This window comes from Micropterus salmoides, unplaced genomic scaffold (genome assembly GCF_014851395.1).
Source record: "Micropterus salmoides isolate LMB-PRFRI ecotype aquatic unplaced genomic scaffold, ASM1485139v1 Ms_hic_scaffold_21, whole genome shotgun sequence".
Lineage (NCBI taxonomy): Eukaryota > Metazoa > Chordata > Actinopteri > Centrarchiformes > Centrarchidae > Micropterus > Micropterus salmoides.
The window spans coordinates 24,694,024-24,710,010 of record NW_024041262.1 but is presented as its reverse complement, the minus strand read 5'-3'; the positions used below and the strand labels follow the sequence as shown (position 1 = coordinate 24,710,010).

Sequence of the window (15,987 nt, the reverse complement as noted above, 5' to 3'; positions counted from 1 at the left end):
CTTTTTATATCCAGTCAGGACTCCTCACCTGGTATCAGCTATTGTGGAGTCTTCCAAACAGGTGTTACTTGAATATTCTGTGCACTTTTCAACTATGTCCCAACTTCTGTCGAGTGTGTTGCAGGCATGAAATTCTAACTTTGTTTATATTTACACAATACAATTACGCTGGTCTGTGAAACTATTGAAAAATCTTTCCTTTGTACTTTTGTCAGTTAAATAAAAGGTTCAATTTATTCACAGGCTTTTTGGAAAACACCCCAACTTTTCTGGAGATGGGATTTGTAGTTGGTGTTTAAGCAGCATATATTTGAAGAGGTTGTGGACTTTACAATGGGTTTATGTTCAGGGGATATTGCCTGTAAAGTCCTTGTACTCCCTTGAGATGTTAATGCAAAAAAAGATTGGTTATATAATGAATTTTCTTTGTATCTTATAATGTTACAATATTTGTGAGAGTTCAATGATAATTTTGAATTAAATATTTTTCTGTTTCTTACAAGTTTGTCACCACCTTCAGTTTTGTGTCAACACCGTCGATGCCTTGTCAACTCTGTCAGGTGGACTTTATGTTGTTTTTAAAAAAAAAGATGATCTGTTTTGTTCCCTCAAGAATATTTGTCTATAACATTGTTGCATTTTCAAAGTTAATGTTTAATTTGAACACTTCTAATTATCTCTGTTCATATTGGAGATTAAATCTTATATTGGTTAATACACAGAACCTAAACCGTAATTATTAAACATTGACAAAGGAACAGCTAAGAGTAAAATTATCTGTGATAAGGTCATTCAAAATCTTTTTTTTTTGACATTTCTATGTCTCTGATGGTGTTGACAAAAATATAGTTCTGATCCCGCAAACATGTAATTTATGAGCCTCATTTAACAAAGATGTACACATGATTTTTTAAATAATCAAAACCTGTTTTGTCCCAAGAATCACTATACTACATATTTAATAGCATGACTAATACTGTATATAGGCAAATTATTTATACACCTACCCTGGGGCATGTGGAACTGTTTAATTGTTACTTAGAGTTCAACCACATTTATTTTAGTAATGCATAAATCACAAATTAGTAATAATATACGTTAGAACAGGCTAAGTTTGAACTTCCACACAGCTGGTGCAATGAGCTGCAGAACTGTCCAATTGTGGAGGCATTTTTCCTGTTTTACCCTGAACGTGTGCATCAAGTGTTTTCACTTCAAAAAGGCCAGCGTATGAAAAATGCAGACCGAGGAGCGTCGCTTCACAAATCGAGTATTCAAGTACTAATGAGACATGCTGGCCAGGCTTGTGATATGTGTCCGCTGTGATTATGAATGATCTCAGGGAGCGAACCATCTCCAAAGTGCCCCCCTGTTGTGCGCCGGTTTCAGAAGCAAGGTTGCCATGGAGACTCTTTTAGTATATCAGACTGCCTCAATTTTATGTGTGGCTGCATGTGAAATGGCTTCATGGCCGGGAACATTATGTATGTAAGTGCTTTTAGCAGGAAATGGCACCCAAACTTAGTACTACCTGTTCAGAGCTGGATTAATAATGTGTATGCTATACGAGGCAACGTGTGATAAACACGTACAGGCTGCTTTTATAAAGTGTGATGACCTGGAGGAGAATTGTTAAATGATGATTCTATGTTCACTTTTAATAGGCCTAATTGGTTCCTTACATAACCAATTGGTATCACCATTTTTGTCTGCGGACCACAATTGCCCATACTTCTTATTGAGTACTGCTCCCTCCTAGTGAATGCCGATACAAATGCCTGACTAAAAACTTGATAAGCTGCACTAATTGATGTTCTTATATTAAACACCTGGTTTTATAATAACTATGTATAATGTGAAAAGCGTCACTGGTTTGTCACTTACAGTTCCCCTCAATTTATCATCTTTGAGCAGTGTTTTTGTTCTTTTTGCGGCTTGCAACTTTACTGGAATCAAACAGTTAGCAAGTTAGCAACTAGCTGGTGAACATAGTGGAGCATTTAGCAGCTAAATAGCCAGATTTTTCTCAGGAGTTAGTCAAGACCAAAAACAAAGCTGAAAGGAGAGTGGATATTGGACTTCTATTTGTTGGGTGGCCAAAAGCAAAACACCAAATGAATATTAATGTTACTGCCTGACATTTAATTTACGTTCATTGTTCCCCCGCAAACATTTAGTCCTTGACTGAAGTGGCAATCTCTACAATTGTAATTCTTAATCAGTGACAAAGGTACTCCTAATGCCAATCAATTTCATAGTTTTCCCTGGTTCGGTCGACGCAATATTTTCCTTGCCTTGACATGGTATTAACTAGTCTTGCCAAAAAAGTAAATTGAAAATGGAAATTGAGAGTGTGTCTGTGAGTCTGGAGGATTGTAGTTGTCCAGCTCCGGCCGTGTGGGACTCGACTGGCTGTGATCAGGGAACACCGATCCAGGCCGGGGTGACTGATGTTCTAAATATTGGATGAGCTCATCTGTGACTGAGAAGAGGCAGGGGAAATGGCCAAGACTAGAAAGTGGAGCAAATGCTGTCACACAATGCGCAAACACTCATCCACCCACACACAAACTACACAGATGCTCTCTTTTATTGCTCTACATATCTGATATCGACATGTATAAATCAGAATATAGTTTATGCATGTACACACACAGATTTCCCCACACTGTCACCAGCGAAGGCACATAATAAAATATTTAGTCCGTGCATGAAGAAATGACACACACACACTCAGAGTTCTGAGTACATTGTCATTCCCCCATCATAACATGAACAACCAAACTCCTCCAGATGCTGCAGCTTCACGTGCGGCGTCTGCCTGCTCACGTGCAAATTATAATGCAGCCTATTTGAGCGAGAGGGCAAGCAAGTTTTTTCCAGGAGAGTTCTGAAATGCTGAATTAACATGTAATGAATGACAACAAGAAGTCGGCGAAATGCGTTGCCATGGAGACGTCTGAGGGAGTATCTGCTGTGTTACCGCTACAGACGCATATAGGTGGCTTATCAGCTGTGTGGGTGGTCAGTGGCACAGACTTCTCAGGTCAACCACCGTGCAGATCTAACATGTTTCACAGGGGATCTCTTTACGTACAACAAAAAGACATACATAAAGTACTGCATGTTGCCATACAAGTACATCATATACAGTACTTGTTACATGTGGAGGGAAAATGGCTGTCTCGTCTTTGAGTGGTTTAGTCTACTTACATGTGAGGTAAGTAGATAGTCTATGTCATTTTTGGGGCTTTTACTCAATATGTATCTGTACTTCATTGATTGCATTGATGCAGTTGTGCTGGTTAATTGTTTTTGGGTTTGGTATCCATTTTCTCCTGACAAAGATTCACCTTGGATCGAAATGTTGTCTAATTAAATAAATCATTTTGTGATTTGGAGTCGGTTTGGAGTAATTCACTGGGGAGTGGGGACAAAATCCTACTTTGCCTAGCAAATTGTCTGATGTTTAGATGTGAATGGATGTGAGGTTGTTGCTCAGGTAGCGCCGCCGATGATCTGCTGGTATGTTTGTCAATAATGTCTTCATGTTTTTGACTGAACTTACATGAGGAGCTTCAAATCTGGACTGTAGTCTGCCCAGTTCTGTCACTATCAATTTGATTTCCTCTTTCACTTTCTGAGGACATGGGACAAATTGTAAAGCCCCTGGAGGCAAATTGTGTTTGTGATATTGGGCTATATAAATAAAAATGACTTGATTTGACTGTTATTCCTCCACCGACACTCTTTTTCTTTCCCCCCCTCTCTCTCTGCTTCAGGACGCACTTGGAGTCTGAGCCAATCACTCCATTTCTCAGCCAGGGAAGCGTGGCCAGCAATGAATCCCTCTAAATCACAAGCTTAACAGCCTGCTGTGATACTGCAGGGACTGGGAGGGCCTCCATAGCACAGTTCATAGAGAGATGGAGATGGATAGATATAGAGATAGGGATACAGAGAGAGGTTAAGAAGGAGAGAAACAGGGGATATAAAGAGAGCTACATACAGTAAAAGATGACACAGGTAAGGACACCGAGAATAGTGAAAAGTTTATGATGCTATCAAAACCCAAAGAGGACGAGTACAGGATTAAAATAAGTCAACAATGTGGTGTATTGATTGAATCTGCAAATGTTCTGCAGTCAGTCGGACAGTTAGAGCAGTACTCCACTCTCACCTGTTGACTCTCCTGTCCTCGAGTGTAGTGATCAGCCCCCTCTTGTGCAAACAGACTAAACAGAGCAAAGCTGACTGGATGTCTCTCTAACAGTGCATCGCTCCACAGCAAATCAATTTGTCATTAAGGCCTCTGCTGAGAGGCTAAAAAGGAACCAGGAAATTAAATTATTCCCTTAGTACACTCATAATTACACAGACAGGCAGAGTAATAAAAGAAATAATAGCTGGCTTGATTTCATCCGGAGAGCAAATTGTTTTATTTTGAGGCTTGCTAGTTTATCTAATAAAGAGGACACTGGTGTGATGTGTGAGGCGGCCGAAAACACACATGAGATGTTTTTAAGAATATAGGTGCTTGAAGAAAGAGACAGGGATGGATCTGATTCATAAAGAGTTGGGATATGAATTCCTGCTCTCATGGTAGGGTGATATGGTGACACAAGAGTGTTATTGTTGCTGTGGGTTGATGACAGATCAAGTCTGTCCGGTCTTTAACCTCTATTAGAGTACATGTCCAGATGGAATTGTCTGTTTTTGGGGGGCTCCATGAATTAAAGGCCCTCCGTGGGGTTTCTGCCCATGGAGTGTTTGATGAGTGGATCCCGTTTTTTTTTTTTTTTATCTCCACTCAAGGTGCGAACTAAGGGGGAGCCAGGGGGAGCTTAGCTACCCTTAATAAGACATCAGCTCCTCTAAAAGCATGATTTGTGATATTTTGGGGGGTCTCTAAAATATTGACAGCATGCTTTATTGACATTAATTTCTATATATTTCTCTATCATCATGGATCCAATGCGTAAATTCGGGAGTATCAGACTTTATGCAGCCAGAGAGGACGATTACTGACCGTCCGCAGATGGCCGGTCGCTCTGCTCTCCTGGCCCAGTACGCTACACCGCCCCACTCCCCCTCCGGTACGGGTTGTGTCGCTAGTACGGCCGATGCGCTGTAAACAGTTTGTGATCATTCCGTCTGGCTGGATATTAGGCATGATCCATGCAGTACTGCAGCTGGGGGCTTCCCTGCAGCGCCACGCAACTTTTCAAAATTCTTCCTTCTCACGGAGAAAAGAAAGGACAGGTTGCAGACAGCTGTTGTGTGAAGCGTAATTGTAGCAAATAGCTAGGCCTACATATGATAATAATATTAATAATTATATTTTCTTATCATAATATTAAGACAAACATGCCTGATACTTTCACAGTCAGCCCAGGCCTACATGCTTGCAGCTATTAATGGCTTAGCTGTAAGAATCAGTCTGCCCCCCACCCTGAGAGTGAAAAAAAAAGTGAGCTCCCCTGAAAGCCATGGTAAATTTCGCACACTGTCTCCACTAGGAGCAGGCAAGTTACAGTGTCCACATTCCTGCCAACAGTTTCACATTATCGACAGTTTGTGGGGCAGCAAGAAATGCAGAAATGCACCAGCAGGAGTCAGTGAAGAAGATGACTGCAGCTAGAAAACAAAGCATGTTTCAAGAAAAACACATGGGGTCTGGTGAGAAAAAACGTATGTAAACATAACCTTTTGTAGACACGAGGTATTTGATATAAAAAGATGTGAAAAGTCAAAGTCCATCACCTTCCCAAAGATTTAATATTGCCATAAATTAGTCATGCTCATTGATTTGCAATGTAGTCCACTATGGCCTACAATACCTTGGTAGAAACAGTATAGCAAAGTATGTAGGCATGAACAAACCTCTATCGTTTAATGATATATATCATATCAGCCAAACCTTAAAAACAAAAGAGTCCTTTTCTGAAGAAAGGTTTTCCTCACTGTAGTCATTTTATCATTTAAGATAAAATAATAATACATAGATAATGTATAAGATACAGATCGTTTTTACCCTCCCTATTCAATTTCCATATTGGAATAATTGCCATTTTGGTCTATTCTGTACTAACAGCATCTAACGCACGTCTCTCCATCCTGGAAGAAGGATCCCTCTTCTATTACTGAGGATTCTTTGATGTTTCCCCCCCCATTAAAGGGTTTATTGGGCTGTTTTCTCTGATCTGAATCAACAGTCTAAGGACAAAGGGTGGCGTGTGCAGAATGAATTGCAAAGCCTCTTGACACAAATTTGTGATTTGTGATATTGGGCTATATAAATAACATTTACTTGACTTGAATGGTTTATAACACTTCAGTGTTGTTGCATGCTTCAATAGTAGTGTATAAACACTGAGTTGTAATTGAATGATTGTTGACACAGTAAAACCAAATTATATGTATTGAAATGACTTCAAAAACTTAATTACATTTATGAATAACCAATTGATATACACAGATTATACTTGGTTTAATTACAGTAAAAATGTGGTAATAAGACATTAATGAACTGTTATACTATAATGGTACAAATACTTGTACCATTCATTCACAGGCAGGTTGTAAACTGCCAAAAGACATCATACATGATTACAACAATGTTATAAAGCATTCATTATGGTTTATACACCAGTTATGGATGCTTCTTATAGATGCTGCCAAATGCATTAATAAACACTTAAAGAAACACGCTTATATCTCCTTACAGCTACATTATAGTGTGTTATGAACGATTTATTAGTTGTTTATATACTACTTAAAATGTTAAATAAAAAGGGGTTCAAATGAAGTGTTACCAAGATAGATTATTTATACAAAATCTTTATTAAAATACTTCCACTAACATACTCAGCTTTCTTCTTCTGCTCACTGCCACGTTTGGGAGCCGTCCATGGTGCTGAAACACCAACACAGAAGCTGTATGATGGAAAAACTATTCATTAGGTCTACCACGTATTTTGTCAAAACAATCCCTCTGATCAAACAAGGCTGTAAATGTGAAATCTAGTGGCCCCAATCAGGAGCTGCAGCACAGACGAGCTCTAAACCGGTGACTGTTGTCACACTCCATCATCCATCTCATCAGTCAAGCCTACAACAGGGCAAGACAGAAGAAGCAGGCTAGTACTTGCTCAAGGGCACCACTGCAGAGATCATGCATCAGAAATCAGAGACGCAGCGAGCCTGAAACTCTCTGCCTGCGTCAGACTATCAACAGAAACAATCAAGGAGATAAAACACGGCAGTTTGACTCCTGCTGTAGTATAAGTTGTTATACAACCCAAGCCCCAGCAGGCCATCATCATCATCTGAGTTTCACACAGTGGTATATGCAGCATTTTACTACTGGTTCTAGTATATAAAAGGTTTGTGATAACACAATTTTATGTCAAAATGTAGAAATAAGCGATATGAGCACACTATGGATTTTATTTAATCTGATTAGTGCTGCAGCTGTAAGTGAATTAATGGATTAGTCTTTATTAATTTATCCACCAAAAATGCTACAATGTGAGAATTGCTTTTCTTTTCATTTTATCATTGCACATTATGGTAATCAATCAAAATACGCAATTTGAAGAAGTCACATTTGCTTCTGGGTATTTGTGATAAAAGTAATTTTCTTCTTAAGAAATTATTTATTTTATTATCTTTATATTCCTTATAAAGATAATTGTTCTCTTATTTCTGATCTACAGTATATAATAGGTGCTGTCTGTCTAAATAAAAACACAAAAATAAAAACTCAGTAACATGAGAAGTATTGATTCCTGTTCAGGTTTAAAGGGTGATGTTCAATAAAGCTCAGCAGTTTAGAGACACTGAGTGGCAGATGCAAAGTGACGAGCTGCTCTGTGTACAAGCTCCTCAGTTCATTGATAGTGTCTTTTTGTTGCATCAAGCCATTAAAGTATCAAAGTGGGGTATGTAGGATTGTGTCTGCGTGTCTGATCCTCTGCAGTAATGTTTAAGTCCTTTTTCATTCATCTGAGTTTGACAGTAATTCACTTCAATCACACCAGTTGGAAATTAATTTGAAGACAGATGGATGCATTTGAGTCGGAGTCTGTTTGTTTCTTTAAACAAAAAGAGTTATGGAGACTTATAATTCTTCAGAATTCTTACAGACAAACACACAAATAGGCTCTCTGACAGTGCAGAAGCTGTTAGCAAGCAGAGGCAGCCTAACTTACGACACTGTGGGCCTTTCAATATGTGCTTGATTATGTTCTGAACAAGCCGTTCAGAAAACCCTGCTTACAAAAGAAAACCCTGCTGGCAGATATTCACAATTTAAGACCACCACCGTCCTTTCATCTTTTCAGATCTGTGTGAGTGTTGGGGAGTTGTTCCTTACCGGAGGTTTTGAGGTGCACATCAGAGGAGAAAGCTTTTAGAGGTTGTTCAATTGCTGTAAATGGCATAAATCTAATTTATAGCCAGAGCTTTGTGCCCTCCATTTCTTCAGCTTGCCAAGAGTACGTCACTTATTCTGACCTCTTTCAGTCAAAACATCACCATCCACTGTACATACTTCGCAAATGATGCGACTTGAAGTTATTTTCTCTCTTCCTCTATATACACACTCACATTTCTGTGCTTTGACTATAGCCTAGTTTTTTCTCTGTATGAATAGCACAGACTCACAGACGCCCCACCTCCAGCTATGTACATCTACTCTCAACAGCTCCTCTCCCCTGGGTTTACCTGCTCCTCCAGCTCCTGCCCTGTGTCCTCCAGCACCTGGACCTGGTAGTTTAGCGATAGCCCGGAGAGAGGGAAGTCCACTGGGCTTTCAAACAAACTGCTTCCTTGTCTGTTTTGTATCCGTATAATTAGAGTGTGCCTCTGTATGCGCAGCCAGGAGCCCACAGAGAAATGTGAAATGGATAACCTGGGGTTTGGGAAAGCAGCCAGCACTGCCAGTAACATCACCCCCTCCACCACTGATACCAAGCCCTGCCTATACTGGGCTGTGATGTCATCCCTGTACCCCCGCCCTACACAGCAGTCATTGTGACTTGGCATGAGAGGTAGAGTTATAGGAAAAGCACCTTCCTTTCCTTCCCTCTCTGTCACTTTCTCCTTTTTGAAAATCACTTTTGCTTTCACGTTCACATTTCGCACCTCCACCAGGCTACTTCGCTGCCTTCACCCTGTCGTTTTCTTACCCTCACGTCATCATCCCTTCATTACTACGTCAATAAACTGAAGACACATCTGTGCAAATGATGCTCCCACCAACAAACACATTTACAAACAAAATATATAGCAAGACATGACCTAGCAGATACAGCACAGTCCAGCCAAAATACTTACTGACAGACTGAGATTTTATATGGGTTTATTTTTAAAGGGATAGATATTCACTCAGTGGGTTAATACTACATGTCAGGCAGGGCCTTCATAAATGAATAGAGCTGATACAACTGATTCTACCAGTGCCCCCATCATCAGGTACTGGTCCGGGTCCAGTCTGCTATAGAAAAAGGTGAAGAAGTGCTGGATGTTTGTGGAGGGCAGCCCGTCCCACAAACAGCTGGCCTGTCCGCTCTGCATAGCCCAGAGACACTCCGGCAGGAAGCAGCGTCTCTCTGAGAGGAGCAGCAGCAGGCCCGGCAGGAGGGCCTGCGACAGCCGAAGAGGTCGGTGTGTTTACCAGAGAGCAGCTCACAATCTGCTGAATCAGCTCTGCCGCTGGCTGTTTGTTTTACAAACCAACCACAAGAAAAACACAGACACAACCAGAGCTACACATAATACAGCCTCTATGCTTGACTGTTTTATTAACTAGTCCTTAGCCAACACTCGGGAAAACAGTAAATTCATCAAATTCAGCTGTCATATTCTGTCCATGGGAAAGCGGTTGTCAAGGATTTCATCATACGGCAGTGGACGTGCTTTTCATCTAAAGTGGGTTAGAAAAATTACACACGGCGGAAGTAACAAAAATTGCTTGCTGTAACCGATAAACGTCCATTGGGTGAAAGATGATTGGTAGACTGTAATATGTCAATCAAGTTTATGAAATCAACTGACAATTTATCTCCCCATCTTTAAAGCATTCGGAAGATTTTTTTCATCAATTCCACTTTTTTCAAAATGTTTGTGTTACTCCTACCCATGAGGACATTTTCCTTAAATGTAAAATTTGTGTTGTGATGATGAATGTAATGATTTGTAATGATTTAAAATTCACTTGATAATGTTACTTCCAAGTTAGAATGACCCATAGTCAGAATGGCCACAATTACAAAAGAAAGGCTAGGTTTTCAATTAAAATGGCTGCAGCCCTGATTTCAGTATCTTGGTCAGCTCCATGTCAATAGCTGACATGTTTATTTAGAGAAAATAATGTCTTTATAAGCCTTCGTGGGTGTCTATTAGAACACCAGCACCGAAAACAAAGAAAACAGAAAAGAAAACCAAACCCTGGTTCCTACTCTGTAGCAAAAGAGAAACGTAAGAGAGAATAAAAAAAGCTTTCTTTTCTCATTTGGTCATCTGGTACAAACCAACTGCTGCAGAGAATAAAACGCTGGAACGGAGGGGTGATTTATGCAATTCAATTAATGTGTTTTGAAAAGGGCAGGAGGGCATTATGAAACCAAGGTAGCCATTACAAGGAAGGCAGTACAGACCCACTTAAGCGTATTTGGAGGATATCAAGTGGAAGGCAAACCATCATGCACATTAGTTTTATGGCACACTGAGCACTGCATGGCGATTTCATAAACAAGCTAGAAAGAAAAGAAAAAAAAACAGAAACATGCCAGTGTCCTCACTATGATGTCTAAATAACTCTTGATAGTACTTAGGCACTGCAGGAGTGAATCAGTTTTCTTATTCAAGAGATGGGAAAACCATAGACTGCTGCGCCTTTTGGTTGCCATAGAAACCACCTGAATGACAGGCCAGTTGCTGCACATGCTGCATAATAATAAAAATAGGCATTTGCTTTGCAGTGAGTTCTGAGTATTTCACCGTGATGTGAGAAACAATCCGCCTCCGTTACTCATCTCCCATAATCCTTTTCTTTTGCAGGACTAATTGGATAACACCAGCAACAACCAGCTGCAATTAGGAGGACGCCCCTGCTCCTCTGCTAAGACAATTAGCCTAGCTACGTTTCACCTTTATACGTACTGCACCTTTAAACTGATCCTCTGACCCAAGCAGCTGGCGGAAACAACTGTTAGGAGCTGTATATCTATGAACTTTAAAAATAGACCATCATTTTGCTCTATCTGGCTTTACAAACACGCGCGCGCACGCAAGGACACACACAGCATTGACAACTGCAAATGAGGAAGATTACATCATTTCTATATGTTGCAGCCATGTAGCCTATAGTTGTCATCATATAGAATTAGGTGAACACTGAGATAATATGTAGGCGTTTGTCGACAATCAGTAGGCCTAGTGTTTATGCAAGGTCTAAAACGATTAACAGCATTAGGCTTTTCGGGGGTGTTAGCAGCGGAATGTCGGCTCACCTGAGCTGAAATGGGAGCTGAGGGCAAAGCCGGGGCTGAAAACGGCCGAAGACATCGTCGCCAGCAGCACCAACATCTTCATCTTCATGCAAAAGAAAAACTGCGGGGCTTAGAGGGGAAGAAACTAAGCAATACTATTTCTTGACAGCTTCATTTCTCCTTTCCGAACCGGCCCCTGGTGATCTCTCATCTTCATTTCTCCTTGTACCGGTGTGATTAAGACAGATGTTGACAGACACGCGCTCCTCCTCTGGTAAAGTCACCGCAGGCCGAGGCCGGTTGTTATCTTTTTTTATCTTCCTCCTGAACTCCTAGATCTACACTGCAGATGAGGAGGAGGAGGAGGAGGTTGGCGGCTGGACGACAAAGTCCTGTTTAACAGCAGTCAAGTTGATCCACAATTGAATTTCCCTTTCTGGCTGCAGCGATTAGCGCACAGCTTCACGCGACACCTCATCAGTCACATCATCTGAAAGCTCTGGCAGAACGGGATCAGGCACGTGACACATCTACAAATAAATTCACACAAATCAAACGTTCAGTTTTCTGTAAGCGCTGCCGGGAGCTGTCCGAGGTGCTGACAGCAAGCGCGCCATCTTGCTCTGTAATGCTCCCAAGTAGAATTTATAGAGCGGTTTTTTGCGCTCTATATCTGCAGGGGGAGGGGGCTGTAAGAGGCTGTGGATAGGCTACTGTGCTGCTTGAGCGTGTCCAGTTGACTGAAAAATACAGTACAGCATCGGATCCTACTACAGAGCAAGAATCTGTTCAAAAGACACCTTTTCAATATTTTATTTGAATGCTGCAGCTGAAACTGGCGCATCTTCACCTGCAAAGCAAACATTTCTGTCCTGACTTTACTGTATGTGTGTTGTGTGCTTCTGGAAGGAGAGCCTACCATCCAGAAATATCTCCCATGAACAGACTGTGATGTAACACCATGGAAAGGCACGCAGCGGGACTTGGCTCTCTGGACTATCCCCTCTCTAATCCCACTGTTCATACATGTTGGATGAGGCCCCCTCCCCCACCAGACAACATTCATCCTCTCCCAATCCCTCTCCTCCACCCGCCACCCTTTCTTCCCATTACATTACATTACATTCCTGGCAGCAAAGGGAATCAACTTTTCCCTGTGCATCTTACAAAATTACTATGATTGTAATTCTTCACCCACGTAGAGCAACAGACTGAGCTGCCAAAAAAATAGAGAGAGAACAAGATCTGTCTAAGCATAAATCCAGTCTTTGTCAGATTCTCCATCACTCTTATCATGCGCCCTGCTCTTTGTTGCATGGATGAAAAGTTATATAACGTATCATTTATAATTAACAGACATATGGATTCAAATATTTTCTATACTCTGTGTGAGCAAGCCATTCTGGCAGCTTATATTAAGGTGGCTGCCAACATCACAAATAGAGAGCTGATTTAAAGAAAAGTGAGCAATAGATTTGGCTGACAAACCGTGAGAGAAATGAATCTTTGCAAACTATCAATTAAGGTAACGTTCTCTCCCATTTATGCATTTTCTGCCCTTCTGGTCAAGCCAATCAACTGTGCATTTCATAACCGATCTGAGTCATTTTCATTCAGAAATGATTTTGTCATCTAAGTTTTGACCTGGTTCTGATCATTCAAAAGGCATTTGGAAGTGGTCAGAAAAACACATCGAATGGTGATGAATGCCCACTGGTGTCCAGTGGTGGGAGACATATTGAGACCTTTTATTTAAGTAAACGCAGCAATACCTCACTGTAACAGTAATCTATAGTAGAAATAAGTCCTACATTCATAATTTTATTCAAGTAGAACTAAAAAGTATTTGCTGCAAAATGTACTCAAGTATCAAAAGTTAAAGTACTATACTGGCAAAATCCCCCTCGTCAGAGTTAAATTATTGAATTATACAGCATTTTATTGTTGTACTGTAGATGGTTGAGGGAAATAGAGTTTTAGCTACCTCATATAGGCTATGGTGGATTACTTTAATCTGCATCATATTTAAAGATTGTTTTGTTTGAACACAGTTGTTAAGCAAATATAATATGGTAAAAAAAAAGAAGAAGTAGTAGAGTAGTAGTCACAAAAAGTACAAATACTGTATAAATTAACTATTTCTTTTTCTCCCACTGGTCTTGAAAAGGAATCTAAATCCCTGACATGTAGAACGGGTCATAAAAAGATGTCTACATTTTAACCAAGGGTGTCACTTTCAGTTGAAAAGCTGTGGGGACATAGATGCTCAGATTAGGGGTGTAAAGAGACATCAGGATACGTGATATTAGGTTCAGGAGAATGAGAGGAAACTATCCTTAAACAGTGTTTGAGATAAGCTTTATGAGTGGGGGGTCTGGGGGGACCTCCCACAGGTAATTTTGATCATTAAACACTTCATTTCCTGTATTCTAGTGAAAGTTTCTGCACCAATTTATGGTGGAAATGTTTTTATTTCTGTAAAAGGAAAAACAAATTCAAATCATTTTGAAATATATAAATATAACAGAATATGATGCAGTGCAGCTCTCAGACATTCTGTGCTGCTTTCAGATCTGTTTTCTCATTTAATGTCATCCCTGCAGAGGCAACACACATGTAGGCATGATTTCTTTTAAAGGCTTTTTAAAGGACCTTGCAGAAAGGCAGTCTGTCTGTCACTGTTTTTAAATTGATTTAGGACCCAGGTTTTTTATGATGACATTGTTGTTTGAATATGATGAGTGAAAGTGTGTCTATTTATTTGTAACAGCGCTGCTGCCACTTGCCAGGGCACTCTTATAAAAGAATATAAAAGAGTTTTTTATCCTGGTTAAATAAAGGTTTGAATTAATTAATTAATTTAGTCTTCCCTCCTCTTTTGTTATGTTCACGGGGAGAGAACGGAAACTTGGCCAAAAAGAAACTGTGTCAACAAGTTGTTAAAGTTAAAGTTGTCCCGGACCAATCCACATACTCTGAACGTCCATTAGAGTTTTTATTGGGTTACCTTTTTTTTTTTTATTTATTCAAAACTCTTTTGCTCTGGACCACATCCAGCTTTCTGTTTAAGTGTTGGCATGATAATACCTACCTCCACCCTTCACCTGCAGAGTTCACCAGAGCAGCTCCAGAGTGTAATCCAGCTTCTACTCCAGTGAGCTCCTCAGATGTCCTGGTCCAGGTCAAACCCATCAAGCTCAGGTTGAGGCCTCTGCAACCACAAAAACAAATAACATTTTCACCGCCATCAGTGTAAACTGGATTTGACACTCGTGTATTCCCTTATTTTGGCAAGTGTCTGAATGTCCGAATGAGCTACAAACCGTTTTACTAATTAATCTTTGAGTTCGAAGTTATTGCCATTTACTAACTGAGAAATATATCTGCAGCAGAAGGCTGCAGAGGGACCTTTTTAGCCAATAGATTCAGAGAACTAAACCATTAGTAACCATGACATGATATAGCTCTGTCACCTGATCGCCCTTTTGTACATTACGAAATGAGGTGTTTGTCTTATCTACCTTTAGAAACAGTGATGATTCATGGCTTGTCTTCTATTTCAGACCTACTTTTAAATGGAGTCACGGTTTGATGAATAGAAGCTCAGAGAGGATGAAGATGGCGGAGGGACACAGTTTATATTTTACACACAAGTTCCTATTTTTGGACATTTGATTTCTCCAACAGGAATGTTCCTCCTAAATCTTTTCACTCCTCCTCCACCTCCTCCTCATCTTGTTTCACTGTCTCCGCACGTCATATTCTATTCTCTGATAGACTGCGTTACATGTCTGCGGTTTCCCTGGAAACAGAAAGGAGAGGATCAGATGGATTTCTGGCAGCAGCAGAAGGGATTGTGCTTTCCGGTCACTTGACATAAAGGTGATGAGCATTAAGTTAACTGCAGTGTTTTACGTTTTATCAGCTATCTCAGTTCATGCACAGAGCTATTTACACCTGCTCCCACGTAGGGTAGCATCATGCAGATCAGATCATGCTGAGTGTTTCCTGAATATCAGTCCATTTTGTGTTGACAGACGCAAAAATGCAATTACACTGGTGGAATGTAAACAGCCGTCCACCCAGACTTCATGTCCATCTCCATCCTCACCCCACAATTCAGAGCGGTCCCTGGGGGGGAGATGAGGGAGGATAGCAGGGCCCAGCTTTAACAACTCCATCCGGAGCCTCGGTCAATCTGCACCCGGGCAGCTGCACATGCCGGGTTACTCCTCTCTGGTTTCAGTGTGGGGCTTGTAAAGAAAGTGCCAGCCTCTGGATTGTGTCTTAGCCAGCAGCTCAGTCTGGATCCACCAAGCTTGTAACTTCAACACTTTATTGTCAGTTTTGAAATAGAGAGCATTTTACAATTGCTTGGCTTTTGTGAAACCCTTTTGGATACATTTAAAATTGCTTTGTGGTCAATCTGAAAACAATGCTGTGTTTAATGGTTCCTGAGAAGCTGACATTTGATACACAGTTTCAAAGGCTC

The 15,987-nt window shown here is 40.6% G+C and overlaps 1 protein-coding gene across 1 annotated transcript in view; it reads right to left on the bottom strand.

The window, feature by feature from the left end:
• Positions 1-11,688, bottom strand: part of aatkb (apoptosis-associated tyrosine kinase b) — a 55,057-nt gene extending 43,369 nt beyond the window's left edge. The window contains exon 1 of the mRNA XM_038735068.1: positions 11,517-11,688. Within this exon, the coding sequence (XP_038590996.1) occupies positions 11,517-11,604 (88 nt within the window). The 5' untranslated portion in view covers positions 11,605-11,688. The remainder of the gene's footprint in view (positions 1-11,516) is intronic.
• Between the last annotated feature and the right edge of the window lie 4,299 nt (positions 11,689-15,987).